Genomic DNA, 20853 nt, shown 5'->3' with positions numbered 1-20853 from the left:
GCTAAGGGGCCCAAAGTCCAATGAGCACCTTTAGGCTTTACAGGGGTGCTTACAAATTAGCACCCCCCAAAATGCGAGGACAGTAAACACACCCCACAAATGACCCCATTTTGGAAAGTAGACACTTCAAGGTATTCAGAGAGGGGCATGGTGAGTCCGTGGCAGATTTCATTTTTTTTTTTGTCACAAGTTAGCAGAAATGGAAACTTTTTTTTTCCTTGTCACAAACTGTCATTTTCCGCTAACTTGTGACAAAAAATAATATCTTCTATGAACTCTCTATGCCTCTCAGTGAATACTTTGGGATGTCTTCTTTCCAAAATGGGGTCATTTGGGGGGTATTTATACTATCCTGGAATTCTAGCCCCTCATGAAACATGTCAGGTGGTCAGAAAAATCAGAGATGCTTCAAAATGGGAAAATTCACTTTTTGCACCATAGTTTGTAAACGCTATAACTTTTACCCAAACCAATAAATATAGGCTGAATGGGGTTTTTTATATCAAAAACATGTTTGTCCACATTTTTCGTGCTGCATGTATACAGAAATTTTACGCATACAGTCAAAAATGGCGCAGAGTAAAAAATGGCGCACCGTTCTGCCGATCATAAAATGCTATTTACCGTTTTAATGTAAATACATTAAAACGGTAAATAGCGTTTTATAAAACAGCGAAACAGTGCGCCATTGAAAAATTCAGGGAGCTAGAGAGGCAGCGGAGGTCGGGCTGGAGGAGAGGCAGTGGGCAGTGGGCTGGCAGCGGAGGTCGGGCTGAAGGAGAGGCAGCGGGCAGTGGGCTGGCAGCGGGGTCGGGCTGGAGAGGCAGCGGGCAGCGGGGGTTCGGGCTGGAGAGGCAGCGGGGTTTTATATGGTTTTTTTTTTTTTTGCAGGGATCGGGCTGTGGGCTGGCAGCGGGGGTCGAGCTGGAGAGGCAGCGGGGTCAGGGTGGTGAGGCAGCAGGCTGGCAGCGGGGGTCGGGCTGGAGAGGCAGCGGGGTGGAGGGAGAAGGATTAGTTAGCATGTGTATACATTACCTTGTCCCGGCCGGCGAACGCTCCTTCACTTCATAGCTTGCACGAGTCCTGCATCCAGCCAATCACCATGCGGCTTCAGTTTCCACATGGTGATTGGCTGGATGCAGGACTCGTGCAAGCTATGAAGTGAAGGAGCAATCGCCGGCCGGGACAAGGTAATGTATACACATGCTGCCTAATCCTACTCCCTCCACCCCGCTGCCTCTCCAGCCCGACCCCTGCTGCCAGCCTGCTGCCTCACCACCCTGACCCCGCTGCCTCTCCAGCTCGACCCCCGCTGCCAGCCCACAGCCCGATCCCTGCAAAAAAAATTAAAAATTAACATATAAAACGATAAATATCGTTTTAAGTGCAGCGCCATTCTAACACTATTGGCGCTGTGCGCCATTTTTGCCTGTCCCCAAACCAATAAATATAGGCTGAATGGGGTTTTTTATATGAAAAACATGTTTGTCCACATTTTTCGTGCTGCATGTATACAGAAATTTTACTTTATTTGTAAAATGTCAGCACAGAAAGTTAAAAAAAATCATTTTTTTGACAAAATTCATGTCTTTTTTGATGAATATAATAAAAAGTAAAAATCGCAGCAGCAATCAAATAGCACCAAAAGAAAGCTTTATTAGTGACAAGAAAAGGAGCCAAAATTCATTTAGGTGGTAGGTTGTATGAGCGAGCAATAAACCGTGAAAGCTGCAGTGGTCTGAATGGAAAAAAAGGGTCTGGTCCTTAAGGGGGGTAAAGACTTTGGTTCTCAAGTGGTTAACACGTGGTGTTTGGATATAAAACTTTTCAAATCAAGAAAATTTAAAATGTTTTGGCTGGGCAGCCCTCAGATCAAACTAAGGCATATTCATTTTGATATCAGGTCATACTTCAAGCACAGTTTCTGTGCTGTTTTGTTTCTAAAGGTTAAAGAGGAACTTTAAAGGAGTACTGTGGGGGTCTGTTTCCACTACACGCAGATTGGATGCAGAATGGATGCAGGAAAACTGACTCCAATAAATACCTATGGGAAAGTCTGCAACAGAATAATCGTGTTTAGTGGAAACAGGCCCATAGACATTCATTGGAGTCAGTTTTTCTGCATCCATTCTGCACCCAATCTGCGTGTAGTGGAAACAGGCCCTTAGGGAAAAAAAAAAGTTGATATTACCTGGGGCTTGTTAACGCCCGCAGATGTCCTGTGCTCATGCCGGGACAAAACCATCCTCCAGTCCCTGCCGCAGCTCACTTCCTAGTTTTTGCAACTTTAATGTCACAGGCCACTGCTCCTGTGTGGCCCTGGATGGGCGTCCTCGCTCCTGCTGATGTTGCTGGGAGCTTCCTGTGCAGGCAAGTATGACATTAAAATCCCAAAAACCAGGAAATGAAGCGCAGGCACAGGACGTCTGCGGAAAGGGGGGGGGGGGGGAGTGTGAGAGAGGGAAGGAGGGGAGGCGTCAGAAGCCCCAGGTAAGTTCAACAATTTTTTTCCCCCTTACAGTACTCCTTTAATCAAGGGTTAAACTTTATGCCACTCAGTAGCTGAGCTGATACCACCTTTCCAAGGAGAAATATTTACATTTTTTTGAATAGATCATTAGGGGAGTCTGTGGGGCTTAACCCCTTGCTGACTGCTCCATGCTAATTGGTGTGAACGCGGAGGCAGCCCCAGGACCGTTCAACGCCAATTGGCGTGAAGTCCTAGGGCGGGGTTTTGCAGGAGTTTTCGCACATCGATGCGCGCATCTCCGCTCCATCATCAGACTCACAGCAGCGATCTAGGAGACTGTTAGACAGCAAAACTATTGTTTATGTACACTGTACAGCGCTGCGATTTACAGCAGCGCTGTAGTGGGGACAGCCATGACGCTTGGCTGTCCCCCTGGGAGACTCAGAGCGATCGGCTCTTATAGACTGATGTCTATGAGAGCCGATCGCTGTGATCGGCTGGTGGAGGGAGGGTAGAAAAAATAAAAAAGATAGCACATTTTATTTAAAAATAAATAAATAAATCAACATTGTGGGAGCGATCAGAGCCCACCAACAGATATCTATGTTGGTGGCAGAAAAGGTAGGGGGAAAATCACTTGTGTGCTGATTTGTATGGCCCTGTAGTGAGGCCTTAACCACTTTGCGTCCCTGGGGTTTTCCCCCTAAAAAACCAGAGCAATTTTCTACATCTCACACTCCTCCCATTCATTTGCCAATATCTTTATCACTACTTATCATACATAAATAGTCTATACCTTGTTTTTTCCGCCACCAATTAGGCTTTCTTTGGGTGGTACTTTTTGCTAAGAATTAAATTATTTTCTATGCATTTTAAAATGAACAAGGGGTAAAAAATGAAAAAAAGTAATTATTTCCCAGTTTTCAGCCATTATAGTTTGAAAATAAAAGTTGCTGCTGTAAGTTAAACCTACACATTTTATTTTTCCATTCGATGTGGTTATTTCACCATTTAAAATTCAATCCTAGTACAATGTATGATGACAATAAATTATTTGGAAATAAAATGAGTTTTTTCATTTTGTGTCTGATTTTTATTTAGTTATTTTTTTCCTACTTTATAGTTCGATCCTACCCCCAGTTAGCCAGATGTGCACCTACATATGCCTCCCTCCCTCTACAGTTGGTCAGATGTGCCTCTGGATACCCCCCCCCCCCCCCCCCAGCCAGACCTTAGTACCCCTCCCCCCCAGCTAGCCAGATGTGGATATTTACCTATTCCCCCCCCCCAAGCTGTATGGTTGTGTCTATTCACCCCCCCTCCATAGCCAGGTGTGTGTGCGCCCCTTTACCCCCCCCCCCCTTGTTGATCCTGTGTTGCTCCCCGTGCCCCCCCCCCCAACCCCCCTAGCAGCGGTGTTTTCTTTACTGATTCGAGAGCAGCTGTGTTTTTTTACTGATCCCCCCCCCAACCAGGCCTTAGTACCCCCCCCCAAGCTGTCTGTTTGTGTCTATTCACCCCCCCCCCTCCATAGCCAGGTGTGTGTGTGCCCCTTTACCCCCCCCCCCTTGTTGACCCTGTGTTGCTCCCCATGCACTGCCCCAACCCCCGCCCCCTAATTCTGCACATAGAGGCTGTCAGCGGTACTGAATGGAGGGGAGCCGATCGCCGCTGCAGCATCAAGATTAGGTGAAAGTTTTTTTAGCAATTCCCCATGCGGCCCGATCGCAGCATGGAGGAGGAGGAGGGGGGGGGGTTGTAATTACAGGGGATCGGGCGTGGGGTGGGGGGATCGGACACCTGGGAGGGGATCCCTCATTAGTGAAGTTAGAGGGAGGGGGGTTGATGAGCCCAGGTGCGTGCTAGCACGCACGCTGTGCTCATATAAAGGGGAAAACGTATAATCACGTCATGTGGCTTTCACAAGCCACTTGCAATGACGTGATTATACTGTAGTTGGGACAGGAACTGGTTAAAGCTGCAGTGGTCTAAATTGTTAAAAAAGTAGCCTGGTCACTAGAGGGGTGTAAGCCTACAGTCCTGAAGTGGTTAAATTGTGGTGAAACCCCTCCCACAGGGTGATGTCGTAACCATGGTCATAACAGTTTTCTTTCTGTGAATCTTGTTGCATTGTGGAAAATAATGGCTGTTACCAACTGCCAAGCAACCAGTATCTCCCTCTGTGCATTTGTATATCTATAAAAAACTTGTTAGCCTATCGCATTGTTAGTGGGTGTGGTTACAGATAATTGGAGTTGGTGATGTCTAGTTTTCTTCCCATCTGCCAGTAAAGATGATGACATGCAGGCTCATACAACATGAACATATTACATAGCGAATATCAATCATTTCTTTAACTCTCTTCTATTTTTTAACTTCTAACTTTGCAATGTAATGATTTATTTTTTCCCCCTACTACTATTTTTTGGGTAAAGTTCCTCTTTAAACTAGGTCATGTTTAGAGTCAAACAAAATACTCAAGACAATAAAAGGTTATAGTTGTCAAACTTTACTGTTTATAGTAAAACAATGACAGTGTAATTACTTGAATTTTCAGAATCTTCACTTTGTTTATGTTGCTGGCTTACAGAAGTCTTGCTCAATAAGCTTGGGAAGCTTGCAGCCTGTTCAAGAAGATAAAGCTTGTTATACAGAGATTTTGACATCTGACCATAAATAAACATATCCTGTAAAAACATGGAATCTTTTCAAGCATTTGAAATAAAAGAAAGTCATCAAGCATTTGAAATAATAGAAAGCGGTTAGGCCAATCTTGCCATGGCAAGCTCCACTATTCTCATAGCTTCTGTGAATACACGCTTGAGTGCGCTGCTTGATGTCCACTAAAGCACCCTGTTTGTGCCTGAAAGATTTCATTGAGATAAGTACCTCTGTGCAACAATATAAAAACAAGGAACACCAAGAGCCCCAATAGTGTAATATGTACTGGTAAATAGTTACTAGATAGAGTAAATATTAATACTCACAAACCAGGGTTACCATTAGGCAACCACTGCAAAAGGCAGGTGGGGAGATTTTCCTGACCCCACTCAGGAATAAGAAGTCGTTCTCTGTAGATGAGAAAAAAGGGGGTTCAACCCTCCACCCAGGGTGGACTCAATATTATGCAGGAGAACAGAGGCGCCAAAAGGATAAAAGGAAGCTAAATGAGCTTAAAAACCAAATTCTTGGTAAATAGAGGAGGTGGTGGTGGACTTACCTCCTCCAAGTAGACACACAACGACTGTAGTAAACACAGTCAATATATTTTATTTATGAACTCCAAATATGCAACGCGTTTCGCAGGTTTGATCCCGCTCCATCAGGCAATAACAACGGAGCAATAGCATATGTGGTCAGTAGAAGAGCCAGGCACCTCTGTGCAACAATGAACACTAACCCACCATGTCCCCTAGAGAACATACATGTAATGTCATCTTCTGACCACCTTTCAACTTTGCACTGAGTTTGCATGCAAGTCACTTTTATTTTCCATCTCCTCTATGGGATGGAGTTAAGGATAACTCTATATATGATATACTGATTGTACATATTTAATGTGTAGTTTTAGTTTATTTTCAAACTGTTTGACCAGAACCTCCCTGAGTAAGTTTGTGTCAGCACTGTAGCCTGTAGGACCTTTGTACAATTTGGAATCTGCCCTGATCTAGTTCAATATGGGCCAAGCGTGCACAGAACAGTATTAGTGGCCACGACTGGCCAAACTAACAGAGCCCAGAACGGGAGAACAGAGTGGCCAGGGAGGATGGCAATGGAGCCCACGGTCCTCATGGGGCTGGAGGAAGCCCCAGGTAAGTAAAAATCTTGCAATCAGATTGGTCTGAGCAAGGGCACTGTCTCTGAACATAGGAGACCAGGGTTCAAATCCTGGCTGAAGCTAGTGACTATCCAGTAAGGAGCCCTTGGTCAAGATTTCATAACACAGCAGGGTGGCCTACTAAGCACACCCTTAGTGGTTGCAGCTGTCAAGCACTATAAAATATTAAGGGACTCCATACAGAACTTTTTGTGTCCATACATGTGTGTGATGTTCTAAGACTGAACAACTAGTAAATGGTTGCAGCTGGATTTAAGCACATTTGACGATCATGCTGTGTTGTTTCTCTTTATCAAATGCGAAAAACTTTCACCAGCAAGCCTAATGGAACGTAGTTGTAATGCAAAACAAACATAAAGAACAAAAGCAGTCCAGCATATAACAAAGTAGAAAGACTAACAAAGTCAAACACTTATGTTGTAAAAATGGAGTTCCTGAAAGCAGTTAGAGTTAGAGATACTGCCAAAGGGAAATGTCCAGGTACGTATGGATACCCAATGGAATTCTTTAGTCGGTTCTCGGAAACTCTGGCACCTTTTTTTCTGTGCAGTGGTTAATGACTGCGAACAAGAGGACATATTTTCTGATAGGACAAATGAAGTCACAATTTATCTGATACCCAAAGAGGGCAAATCTCTCCTGAGCAGTTCGGATTTCCACCCAATCTCCATTATTAATTGCGATGTTAAGATTTACTCTAAGATATTAGCAAATAGAATGAAAGAGGTTGGGGAGTTGGTTCTGGGGGAGCAACAGACTGGCTTTATGAAGCATAGGCATATGAAAGATAATATTTATACAGCCATTAATGTGGTACATAGATGTAGAGCAAGTAAAAAATAATCCATTTTGGTGGCAATAGATGCAGAAAAAGCGCTTGATTGGGTATCCAGATCCTTTCTGATAAATACTTAAAATTGGGCTGGGACCTTTATTTATAATGAAAATAGCTAAGCTATATAGTAACCAGTCAGCTAGGATGAAGATGAATGGCTATGTCTCAGAACCATTTAAGACAGTGAATGGCGTGCACCACTGGGTTGTCCCCTCCACCCGGTGTTGTTCAATCTGAGCCTAGAACAACTTATTAGAACTATCCAGGCTGACCCACAGATAAGGGGTATTGGAGCAGGTGATACAGAGATTAAAGAGAATCTGTACTCTGAAATTCTTACAATAAAAAGCATACCATTCTATTCATTATGTGCTCCTGGTCCCCTCTGTGCTGTTTCTGCCATTCTCTGCTGCAAACCTGGCTTGTAATTGCCAGTTTTAGGCAGTGTTTACAAACAAACTAACCAGCTTCTAATAGGCTCAGCTAAGCAGAGTGTGTTAGTCACACAGAGCCTGCAGGGGGTGTGTACAGCTTCTAGCTAATCACAAGCAGCCCTGCACATTCCAGTCTGACTGCCTCAGCCTGACTGTGCCGACTATAGAGAGAAGATTAGATCATATAACAGAGATAACACAGCTACTGTGCAATTAGGAAAAGCTGCAGTAAGCCAGACCACATTAGAAAAGGCATAGGAACTTATAGCATAGAAGAAATAAAGATAAACAATTTGTTACAGAGTCTCTTTAAGATAACAGCCTGTCCAGATAACATTTTGCTGATCTTGTCAGAGCCTAAAGAATCACTTAGAAAATGTTTGAAATGGTTTTCTCTTTAGGGCTCGTTTCGACGATTGCGGTGCGGAATCGCCTGGATTCCACCGCTGATGAAATCGTATGCGGATGCGATTCCGCATGCGTTTTTTGCCGCGATTTCGCATAGGCAGGGTATATGCGCTTTTAACCATGTCACTGCCTGTGTGAATTAACATGGGTACCTATGCGAAATTGCACGCGAAATCGCGGGAAAAAATGCATGCAAAAAACGCATGCGATTTCCCTATTAAATACATTGCCTGCGATTCACCTGCATTCCACACGCAGGCGAATTCTGCAGGGGTCTGCCGTGCAGAAAAATCCTGCACAGAAAACCGCAAATGAAAACTGACAAGTGGAAACAGGGCCATCCACTTGTATTGGTTATGCGAATCCGCATGCGGATTCGCTCTAGTGGAAACGGGCCCTGATCTATGAACTGATCTATATCTTGTTTTTTTCCGCCACCAATTAGGCTTTCTTTGGGTGGTACATTTTGCTAAGAGCTACCTTACTGTAAATGCATTTTAACAGTAAGAATAAGAAAAAAACTGAAAAAATTTATTATTTCTCAGTTTTCGGCCATTATAGTTTTAAAATAATACATGCCTCCATAATTAAAACCCACATATTGTATTTGCCCATTTGTCCCGGTTATTTCACCATTTAAATTATGTCCCTATCACAATGTATGGCGACAATATTTTATTTGGAAATAAAAGAGCATTTTTTTCCATTTTGCATCTATCTCTATTTACAAGCTTATAAAAAAAATATATAGAAATATTTCATCTTTACATAAATATTTAAAAAGTTTAGACCCTTAGGTAAATATTTATGTTTTTTTTTTATTGTAATATTTTTTTTTTTATTATTAATAAACATTTTATGTGGGTATTTTTGGGAGGGTGGGATGATTTGGGGAAATATATGTGTATTTAATTTTTTTTTACTTTTATATGTAGTTTTTCTTTTTGGCTACAAGATGGCAACCTTGAGTTTGTTTACATGACGTCACTCTAAGCTTAACATGTACGCTTAGAGGGACATAGGAGTCAGAAAAAGCGAAGCATCCGAGAGAAGCTGTCGCTTTTTCTGCGGGGGAGAGGAATCAGTGATGGGACACCATGGCCCGATTCATTGATTCCTGGGCTATCGATTCGTGGCTGGGAGCGAGCGGGAGCGCACATGTGCTCCTTGACGTAGAACTACGTCAAGGAGGACAAAGTGGTTAAATCATATTGGTGGAAAGTAAAGCAGTGCTTCAGACCTAGGATCATCTGATTTTTAACATATTAGGAAGGATTGCAATTATTAAGATGATGATCCTACCTAAAGTGCTGTTTCTACTGCAATGTGTGCCTATTTCATTTCCAAATAGGTGGTTCGGGGAATGGAACACAATGTTGCATAATTTATTTGGTCAAGAGCTCGTTGCAGATTAGTCTTTTCCACAATCTCTAGGGGAAAGAAATATGGAGGAATAGCTGCTCCAAAGATTTATATATATTTTAATGATAATAGTAGAACTTGGGTGAGACTTTAGGCTCCCTGCACAATGCATGCGACTCTGATTTTTAATAGGTTATTACATCCGACATTTTTTACAACATTTTCTGTTGATTGCGTTCAGGGAAAATCCGAATTGAAAATCGGAATCGGAAACGGAATCGGAATAGCATAACGGATTTGCAGTGTGCAGGGAGCCGGAAAGGGATGATCTGCGCCGAGATTCATTTGGGTCTTGGATCCCACCAGAGGTTAAATGGGCCTTATTGTCATTCTCCCCCCGATGATGACTGTCACGTCTGACCCCAAATTTGGCCCAGCCAAGGTCAGAACTTGGTACATTGTCAACAAGACAGATACAGATTTAAGATTTATTCATATCATGGGTAGTAAGAAATTAAATATTCCATCGAATTTTGATAGGAGTGACTTGTCTGTGCAGGGTACAAATATCTAATTTCTGGAGAAGGTATACAAAAAAAGAGAAGCAATTAGACATTATATAAATCTTTATGAACAATGGTTTTTGATAAAACAAAGACCAAGAAATGCGTTATCTAGAGTGTACAATCTGTTGGATGAGATCTCGCACAGAGCACTGCCCGCATATGTGGCCAAGTGGGAAAAAGAGGACGACGTAAAACGGAAGAGATTTGTGGAATAAAATCTTTCGTTCGATAGGGATTACATCAGACATTCATACTCAGCTAACTCAATATAAACTAGTAGCTAGATGGTACTTGACACCTGCTCGTATGGCGAGAAATGGCCTAATAGTTAGTGACTTATGCTGGAAGTGCAATAGTCAATACGGTACCTTGGTGCATATGATGTAGGAGTGCCCTGGGGTGAGAAGATTTTGGAGAGAGATGGAGATCTTTTTCGGGGATAAAACTTCTATGAAGATAGTTTTTGATATCAGAGGGGCTTTATTTGTAATATTGGATGAGAGTATGGGATTGGGTCCGGCGCGAGAGTCACTGGTGATAACATTGGGAACATCTGTTGCGAGAAGATTTATTATAAAATTATGGAAAAAGCAAAGCTCTCCATCCCTCCAAGAATGGTTGGAAGAAATGTCAATAACCTTGGAGCATGAAACAGGAGAAGGGAGATAGGAGAAATGGGGGAAGAGGGTTCAATCTACCCAAATACAAGGAAGGATATGAGGAAATTGTGAATTAGCTGAATATAATTTCATTTTGGTGGTTAGAACAGAAGTTGCTAGAACTGGAATGGATGTATTGAATGGATATTATGGATGGTATGAATGAATAGAATGAATGGAATATGTATGGGTGGCTGAATTTAATTCAAAAACTGTATGGAAAGCATGTTTATTGCTGTGAATATACTCTGTTAAGCGATGATGTGCTTTGCATCTGTGATTGGGGGTTATGGACATTCCTCAACTATACTATTGCACTGTTCCATTTCTATGGTGACCTGCAGTGTTACTTTTCTTGATGAACTAGTATAACGTTAAAGATGGATCGGCACCACTCCAAATTTAGTAAGTATATGCTCTTTTATTGCAGGTGCAGCAAAGCCATACCAATATTGCTATAGCTTTGCTGCACATGCAACAAAAGAGCTGGTTTCTGCCCCTTGGGACACGGGTAGGGGTCGTGGCACAACACTGTTATCCTTTAGTGGTGCTCCTTCTGACTACTAGTTCTAGTTTTCTTGATGAACTGACAGAATAGGCCTAGTATTGTAGTCAATGGCACTGTCACCTAGCAATGCAGGGGTCCCCGGGCCAGGACACTGTAAGCAATTGAACTGTATATTCTACTTTGCTAAGGCCTTCGACACTGTTCCGCACAAAAGTCTGGTGCAAAAGTTGAGGATGCAAGGACTGGGGAAGAGTCTGTGTACATGGATAGGGAACTGGCTAATGGACAGAAAACAAAGAGTTGTGGTCAATGGATCATACTCTAAATGGGTGACTGTCAGTAGTGGGGTCCCACAGGGGTCTGTACTGGGTCCAGTGCTCTTCAATTTATTTATTAATGACCTAGTAGATGCAGTAGAAAGCAGTGTTGCTATTTTTGCAGATGATACAAAATTGTGCAAAATCATCAACTCTCAGGAAGATAGTGACATATTGCAACTGGATCTGGAAAGGATGGCTATATGGGCACATGAATGGCAGATTAAATTAAATGCTGAAAAATGTAAAGTCGTGCATTTTGGTCATACCAATGGTCTAGCACCATACAAAATAAATGGGATACAGCTGGGGACATCGAACTTGGAGAAGGACTTAATAGTACTCATCGACAACAAGTAAAATAATCGTATTCAATGCCAACCTGCTGCAGCTAAAGCTAATAAAAATTTGGGATGCATTAAAAGGGAAATAAAAACTTGAGATGCTAGCATAATATTGCCCCTGTTTAATTCTCTAGTAAGGCCACATCTGGAATATGGAATTCAGTTCTGTGCACCACATTACAGGAAAGATATTGCAGTTTTAGAGCAGGTGCAGAGACGAGCAACAAAATGGATACGAGGGATGGAAGGTCTCACTTACCAAGAAAGGTTAGATAAACTGGGTTTATTTAGTCTAGAAAAAAGATGCCTTAGAGGGGATTTAATTAACATGTATAAGTACATCAGAGGGCAATATAAAAGCTGGGCGGATGAGCTTTTTGTCCTTAGGCCTTCTCAAAGGACTAGAGGACATGATCTGCGCATGGAGGAAAAATGTTTTAGCCATTTATTTAGGAAAGGGTTCTTTATAGTAAGAGTGATTAAGATGTGGCAGTGTTCTCCCCAGAATTTTTTTCCAGCCGGGTGGCATGAAATAGTAGCCGGGTGGCATGAGAAAGTAGCCAGGTGGGTTGAGATGAAAATGCAGGGCAACTCTGCTTACAGCATAGGAGGAGGTGAGCCGATTACACTCAGGTGGTCACCAAATCTAGCCGGGTGGAGCACCTGGCTAAAAGAGCCTGGGGAGAACACTGTGTGGAATACATTGCCACAGGAAGTAGTTATGGCAAATTCTATACCTGCATTTAAAGGGGGCTTAGATGCTTTCCTTGCGTTGAAAGACATTAATGGCTACAATTACTAGGTAATGCCAAGTGATGTTGATCCAGGGATATTATCTGATTGCCATCTGGAGTCGGTAAGGAATTTTTTCCCTTTTGGGGCTAATTGGACCATGCCTTGTAAGGGATTTTCGCCTTCCTCTAGATCAGCAGGGATATGTGAGGGAGCAGGCTGGTGTTGTACTTTGTTCTATGGTTAAACTTGATGGACGTTTGTCTTTTTTCAACCCAAATAACTATGTAACTATGTAACATGTATGTGTGGTCTCCTTCCTGGTATTTTTAATCTCCTCCCACATCTCAAAAATATTAGTTTTTAAGTTAGTTTGTCCCCCCTTCCCTAAAATTGGCTACAGAATACAATAAGGCTATGACACTATGACTATGGTAGGGTTTAGCTCCTCTAAAGAGCAGTTAGTATTGTACAAGACATTGGTACTGTAAAAATAAATAATATTAGAGGTTGAAAGTATAATAATAAATTGCAGTTGTAGATTGGCATACAAAATGCACAAAAATGTCTTAACATTCATATTGTTTACATTACTATGTGTTTTACTTGTTCCACGTTAGTGATGATCATGTTCAATGGCTTCTTGAATTTTTTCCACGAGACCTGGCCCCTAGAATAAACACGGAACAAAATTAAAACATAGCTACTGCTAAAGTCACCGTTCATGTAAATGAACTGGACACGCTGGGCACAATCCATTTCACTTTTTCTTCTAAGTTTACTCCTAGGAGATCATCATCTTCTGTTTAAAATAACTTTTGCACTCTGCAATGGAAAAAGTTCCAACAAATAGGTAAAAAAGTTCTGGCAAACTTATCCTGAACTTAGGACTTAGGAAACTTAGGAGAAAAAATGGATTGAATCGGGACCACTGTATATAAGCTTTTCTAAATCTCAGCTTAATGTTTTCCTTGTTTCTTGCCATGATTGAAAAAAACAGAAGCACAATAGAAAACTGCATGGGAAAGTGTAGGAAGTAATGTGCAGATGCATGGTTCATGTTTCACACCATTATAATTTTTTTTACTTTCACAGGCTGATTGCTTGTAAGATTACAGATGCTGGTACAACTGGAACCTCTGATCATTTCACCATGCAGCTTTATTGACAGAAATATCCAGTTATGATTGCTTGTAAGACTACAGATGCCGGTATAACTGTAACCTCTGATCATTTCACCATGCAGCTTTACTGACAGAAATCTCCAGCTATGATTGCTTGTAAGATTAGAGATGTCGGTACAACTGGAACCTCTGATCATTTCACCATGCAGCTTTATTGACAGAAATATCCAGTTATGATTGCTTGTAAGACTACAGATGCCGGTATAACTGTAACCTCTGATCATTTCACCATGCAGCTTTACTGACAGAAATCTCCAGCTATGATTGCTTGTAAGATTAGAGATGTCGGTACAACTGGAACCTCTGATCATTTCACCATGCAGCTTTATTGACAGAAATATCCAGTTATGATTGCTTGTAAGACTACAGATGCCGGTATAACTGTAACCTCTGATCATTTCACCATGCAGCTTTACTGACAGAAATCTCCAGCTATGATTGCTTGTAAGATTAGAGATGTTGGTACAACTGGAACCTCTGATCATTTCACCATGCAGCTTTTACTGACAGAAATATCCAATTATGTTTATCATAAACTCAGTTTCCACATCTTCGTTTTGTGATAAGCTGACACATTTTCAGATGCAAGTTCCCCTTTGCCTCAAAACTCCTTGAGCGTCTGGTTAACAAACGCTGACCCAGTACCTCAATGCCAATTCTCTGTTAGACCCACTGCAATCTGTATTTCGGACTGCCCCCTCAACCGAAACTGCTCTCACCAAAGTGGTCAATGACCTTGCCTTAGCTAAAGCTGAAGGTAAATACTCCATTATCCTCCTCCTTGACATCTCAGCAGCTTTTGACACAGTAGATCATCCCCTTCTCCTCCAGTCCCTCCAGTCCATGGGCATTCACGACCTCACCCTGACCTGGCTTTCATCCTACCTCTCCAACCACTCCTTCACAACCTCCTTCAATGAGTCCTCATCCACCCTCAACCACCTCTCGGTGGAAGTCCCCCAAGGCTCGGTCCTTGGCCCCTTACTGTTCTCCCTATACACATCCTCCATTGGCAAGGTTATCTCCTACATAGGTTTTAACTATCATTTGTATGCAGATGACACCCAGATCTACCTCCACACCCCTGACATATCCACCACTACCATGGACAATGTCTCCTCCTGCCTATCAGCCATCTCCTCCTGGATGTCCGCTAGGTTCCTGAATCCTGAAACTAAATCTAGACAAAACGGAATTTATGGTCTTCCCACCACACCATCCCTGAACCTCCCAGATGTGCATGTCACTGGTAACCACACTACGATTCGCCCTACCTCTTAAGCCCGCTGTCTGGGAGTCACCCTGGACTCCGCACTCTCCTTCACTCCTCACATCCAAGACCTCACAAAGTCCTGTAACTTCCACCTTCGTAACATCTGCAAGATCCACCCTTTTCTGACCTCTGCCACCACCAAACTCCTCATCTATGCCCTCATAATTTCCCGCCTTGACTAATGCAATGCCCTTCTGTTTGGTCTCCCTATGACCCGAATAACCCCATTGCAGTCAATCATGAATGCGGCAGCCAGAATTATCCACTCCTCCCAGTCCAATCGCTCCACCACGGCAGCTCCCCTCCGTGAATCCCTCCATTTGCTTCCTATCCAGTCCAGAATCAGATTCAAGATATTGTGTCTGACCTACAAATCTGTCCACAAAACCTGTCCAACCTACATTTCCGATCTTACTCAGAGGTACACACCTAGCCGCTCACTCCGCTCCTCCAATGAACTTCGCCTGATTGCCCCCTGCATCACCCAGGCCAATGTACGCCTCCAGTACTTCTCAAGAGCTGCTCCTACACTATGGAACGCCCTACCTCCACCCATTAGGGCAGCCCCCACCTTCAACATCTTCAAGAAGGCCCTCAAAACTCACCTTTTCACTCTGGCCTACCCCCCCCCCCCCCCCCCACAAGTGCTCTAAACCCGCAGCTGAACTCTGGTTCCCTACCTTTTGTGTCCCTACCTCTCCCTCTAGATTGTAATGGTGGACACTAATGATCCAATCTCTTTCATCCAATCTTACCAAATCTATGTAGTGTAAGGGTAAATTAGGTAAATATACTGAATGGATACTTCAGGCAGTTACCTTATATTATATAGAAATGGTAAGATTGGATGAAAAAGATTGAATCATTAGTGGCCACCATTAGCCTTTGGGCAGGGTCCTCCTCCTTTTGTGTCCTACCTGATCATTCACCTCCATTACTGTGCACCCATGCTATGCATTTGAGTGAACCTAACTTGCCTAATCTCCATGCTCCATCCAGTGACTGACTAAGCATTACCTTGTACTCATACTGTGCTGCATGATCTGGTCTTTCTTGTATTCCTGTATTGTCATATTGCTGTATGTCACCCCTAAATATCGTCTGTAACGTAATCTAATGTCCAGTGCTGCGTAATTTGTTGGCGCTTTACAAACACAATAAATAAATAAATAAGTTATTGAGTATTGGTTAGATTAGATCAACTATCAAGTTAGGAGCAACCAAAGGAGATGATTGCAAGCAGTAAATGTATATCAGCATCACACAATAGGACATAAATAGAAAAAATGTTGCAGGCAGATACAAATAATAAACAGGTGAATGAATGCTCAGAAAAAAACAAAATTACAGGGGTGGGTTAAGATGAAATGGGGTCCTAGGCAAGGTAGTAGTTTTGGCTCCCCCTTTTGGTAATCTGAGCTGAGGTGGTTCAGAGAAGGTGGCATCTGAACCCCATGACACCCAATAGTCCCCAGGCAACTGCAGCGCCAGATTTCTGGCAAGGTCACATAGGCCATTGTAATAGACTGATTTTTGTGTAGTAAAATCTGTAAAGCAGTAATTTCCCAATAAGCTATTGGAAAATAATCCTATTCTTTGAAATACCTATGTAAATAACAGGCTGAAATACTAGATCAGGATTTGGGCTATCTATTGCCTGAGTCTGTTTATGTTTAGCAACTTGTTGACCTGGGAAAAGTACCTAATGCTAGGTACACACCACACAATTTTCTGTTAGATTCTTCTGTTAGATTTACCTACAACATGGAAAAAAGCTATCTGGCAGGTAAATCTAAGAGAAAATCTAACAGAAAATTGTATGGTGTGTACCTAGCATAATGCATAGGGGAGGCTCTTGGCCTGGCTAACTCATTCTCATCAGACATGATGCAAATTAGAGGAAGCATGCTCATGGAAGGTGCAGGCTATTAGCCAGCACCTGCATGGTGAGGCCGCCCCTGAAGGGGTTAAGTGCAGTCGCTGGCTCTCCTCTTAATTGTTGCAGGTGGCCCCCTTAGCAGCAGAAGAGCGGAGGAGGTCCTGCAGCGCTGATAGGCCCGCCCGATTCGCGGGCTTAGGGTGCGGCCAATGAAACTGGAGGCCAGGGGATAAAAGGTCCGACTGCGTGGTGGAAGCAGCCGGCTAAAGAAAGAAATCTGTACCCACCATGGAAGGAATGCAGGTGGTGGTTGTGGCGGTTCTACGGAGGGCCAGAGTGGACGATGGGGAGGAGTGGATGAGAGACCTGCTCTCCCCTGGCAGCATCGAGATGGCAGCGGTGGCTGGCATTGCAGCGCCGCACGAAGCGGCACCGACAAATGAAGAGACTGTCCCAACCTCTCCTCGGGGCTCCTTGCGAGGGCGGAGCTAAAGTAGAGAGGAGGAGGAAAGGGAGAGCAGAAGAGACTGGGCGAACAAGAGAGCGGAGGAGGCGGCCAGGAGCACGCAGGAAGGGGTGGGAGAAGTAGCTCTGCGTCATGCTGGCTTGGGCAAACGCCCTAGAAAAGCCAGAAGAGTTTTTTCTCCACCTCCTCCTCGTCGCTATACCAACAAAGGGAAGAAAGCTAGCAGAGGCCAGCCCGGACTGCCTCAGGCTGGAATTGTACAAGCGACACTTGCAGCTGATGCTGCAGAGGATTCACATGCTGGCACCAGTGTTCAAGCTGCGCAGCAGGACGGGAATGAAGCTGGAGCAGCAACAGGACCCGGTGAGTTGAACCTGTCTCCCTCTGGTTTATCAATTAATGCTCGTTTAGATGTTTTGTTTAATAAGTTTAATGAGTTAGCTGGCAAAGTTAATGTACAGCAGTGTGGGTCGCAGGGGGCAAGGCAGGCTGTAATTAGTGAGGCTGTGTCTCGTGAAGTAGTATGGAATCCTCCAGTCATAGCTCCGGCTGCAGATCAGTTGTCAGCTGCTCCTGCTGTTAGAGCAGGGGTAGCGGAAAGGCATTACAAGGAGGCTCTTCCTTGCACGTTATCTCCGTTAGGTTTTCACCTAAGTATGTCCATGAAAGAGAAAATATGGAAAGGTGAATTTGTGGATATTTTAACCCTACTGCCTTCTTATAAGGAGTTTGGGTCAAAGGATAAGAAGGATAGTGAGGAAGAGAGAAAGCGACCAGTTATGCGATCATTTAGCAATTAGTTGCAATCTTTTTGCATATACGCCAGCGTCTTAGGAGAGCGCAAGCCGGAGCTATGTTCAGGTCTATTCCAACACCTGGACATTATTAACGAAGCCTATAGGCAGTTTGGGGGAACCGCATGGTTCCTTTATGATAAGGCCTTTAGACAGAAGATGGCGGTTCATCCTGCACTGGCGTGGGGCACAAAAGATGTGGGCCTATGGATATGATTATGTTACCGCAAAGGTCGAGTTCAACAAAACCTAGTTCTCCCGCAGCAGCCCCCTTTAAGAAAGGGCTGTATTTTGCATTTAACGAAAATCAGTGCAAATTCCTAAGTAATTGTAGATACAAGCACGAGTGCAACTTTTGCGGGGTATGCACTCAGCATCCAGGTGCTTTAAAAAGATGAGTGCACAGGCTCAAGGCCCTGGAAAAGAGCTTTTTCTCAAGAGCTCAGACTCCTGTGAAGGTCAAAAACATGCTTCAATGGCTAGAAATGTATCCAAAGCAGGAGATCAGCCATCTTCTAATTAAAGGTTTTACCAATGGTTTTGAGATCCCTCCGTTTACCGGTCAGGGTTGTGGGGTAGGTCCCAATTTAAAGTCAGTCAAGAGGTTTCCGCAAGTAGTATTTCAAAAAATATGTAAAGAAGTTGAAGCGGGCAGAGTTGCTGGCCCATTCCCCCCCCCCCCCTTGAAAATATTAGGATTTCCCTGCTCGGGGTGGTCCCTAAGAAGGCCCACAACGAGTATAGGTTAATCCACCATTTATCCTTCCCAAGGGATTCTTCTTTGAATGATAGCATTAGCAAAGATTTGATTTCCGTTTCTTATGTATCATTTGAGCAGACCCTGACCGTTATACGGGAGTTTGGAAGAAATGCCCTTTTGGCAAAAACAAACATAAAGTCTGCATTTAGGTTGCTACCTATATGTCCAGAGGGTTTTAATTCGCTAGGATTTTGCTTTGATGACAAATATTATTTCGATAAGTGCCTTCCAATGGGCTGCTCCCTTTCTTGCTATTATTTTGAATCCTTCTCCTCATTTCTTGAATGGGTGGTATTGCAAAAAATTTCCCAGGCCTCTATAGTCCTTTACCTGGACGATTTCTTAATAATTGGTCCTGGGGGTTCCTAAGCATGTCAGACAGCACTAGATAGTTTCCAAGATACCATGGCACATTTTGGGGTGCCGCTAGCGGAGGAAAAGACAGTCCAGCCAACAACTTGTCTAGAATTTTTGGGGATTACGATTGACACAGAAAGAATGGAGTTACGTCTGCCGGAGGAGAAAATTTTGGTCTTAAGGATTTTGCTGAATCCTCTGTTGCAAAAGCAGAAAGCAACAGTGAAAGAAATTCAATCTTTACTGGGTCATCTTGCTTTTGCCTCGAGAGTTCTGCCCATGGGGCGGGTGTTTTCAAGGAGGCTGGCTACGTCTATAGCAGGCATGAAATCCCCCCTCTTACACGTGAGGTTGGGAAGGGAGGTAAAAGAAGACCTGTTAGTTTGGTCTGAGTTCCTATCCTACTTTAATGGCAGGTCACTGTGGCAGCAAGAATTTGTACTTGACTCAGATATGGAATTTCATACGGATGCAGCAGGGTCTATAGGCTATGGAGCATATTGGAATGGCCACTGGTCAGCTGAACCTTGGCACCCCTCTTGGAGGGAGAAAGGGATTCTAAAGAAGATTCTGCTGCTAGAACTCTTCCCGGTTATAGTATCCCTTACAGTATGGGGAGAGGAGTTTGCAAATAGTAGAATCCAATTGCAAACCGATAATAGAGTGGTTATGTTTGCTGTCAACTGCCTGTCAGCCAAGTCAGAATCAGTTGTAAAATTACTTAGACATCTGGTTTTTCTTTGCCTTAAAGAGACTCTGAAGTGAGAATAAATCTCGCTTCAGAGCTCATAGTTAGCAGGGGCATGTGTGCCCATGCTAAAACGCCGCTATCGCGCGGCTAAACGGGGGGTCCCTTCACCCCCAAACCCACCCCCGCAAGCATTGGTCGCAAACTTGGTCATGAGTTTTCTTTTCCTGGAGGCAGGGCTAACGGCTGCAGCCCTGCCTCCAGTCGCGTCTATCAGCGGCGCATCGCCGCCTCTCCCCTGCCCCTCTCAGTGAAGGAAGACTGAGAGGGGTGGGGCAGAGGCAGAGATACACGCTGACAGACGCGCGTGGGACAGGGCTGTGGCGGTTAGCCCTGCCCCAACCAGGAAGAGATCCCCCGCTGCACCGAGAGAATTTGGGGGTGAAGGGACCCCCGTTAAGCCGCGGGATAGCGGCGTTTTAGCAGGGGCACACATGCCCCTGCTATCTATGAGGTCTGAAGCGAGATTTATTCTCGCTTCAGACTCTCTTTAAACATAATATTTAGATTAAGGCCGCTTATCTTGCAGGAAAAGTCAACCTTATTGTTGACTCCCTGTCTCGGCAGAGGTGGACTTATTTCAGAGCGCTGGCTCCAGAAGCAGATGCTCTTGGGTTACCATGCCCCAGCCACCTATGGGAATTAATTGGCACCTGATTGAATAAGTAGTCAAGAGGTTGGTGTCCCCTCACACATGGGCTGGTTACCATTCAGCTTGGATGAAGTGATTCAAGTTTGTGGAGAGGTATCAGGTATCCCCATATGTGGACAGCCCAGATGTTTTCCTTTCTTTTATTTGTTCACAGCATGAAGCAGGCTTATCTTATAATTCCATTTTGAAATCACTAGCTGGTATCTCTTTCTTTAGGAGGTTAGCCCAATCCCCTGGACATAACGACTACGCTATTGTTAAGCAGTT

The 20853-nt window shown here is 43.8% G+C and overlaps 1 protein-coding gene across 3 annotated transcripts in view; it reads right to left on the bottom strand.

The window, feature by feature from the left end:
- Positions 1 to 4963: 4963 nt before the first annotated feature.
- The window catches only part of LOC137504853 (albumin-like), a 177522-nt gene continuing 161632 nt past the window's right edge, over positions 4964 to 20853 (bottom strand). Inside the window, exons 14-15 of one of the 3 annotated variants that reach the window (XM_068233447.1) lie at positions 13063 to 13143; positions 4964 to 5094 (exon numbers count right to left, since the gene is read on the bottom strand). In XM_068233447.1, the coding sequence (XP_068089548.1) occupies positions 13090 to 13143 (54 nt within the window). In that variant the 3' untranslated portion in view covers positions 4964 to 5094; positions 13063 to 13089. The remainder of the gene's footprint in view (positions 5095 to 13062; positions 13144 to 20853) is intronic. The other 2 variants (XM_068233462.1, XM_068233455.1) reach the window with 2 other exon arrangements.

This window comes from Hyperolius riggenbachi, chromosome 1 (genome assembly GCF_040937935.1).
Source record: "Hyperolius riggenbachi isolate aHypRig1 chromosome 1, aHypRig1.pri, whole genome shotgun sequence".
Taxonomy (NCBI): domain Eukaryota; kingdom Metazoa; phylum Chordata; class Amphibia; order Anura; family Hyperoliidae; genus Hyperolius; species Hyperolius riggenbachi.
This window is presented reverse-complemented; position numbering and strand designations above follow the sequence as displayed.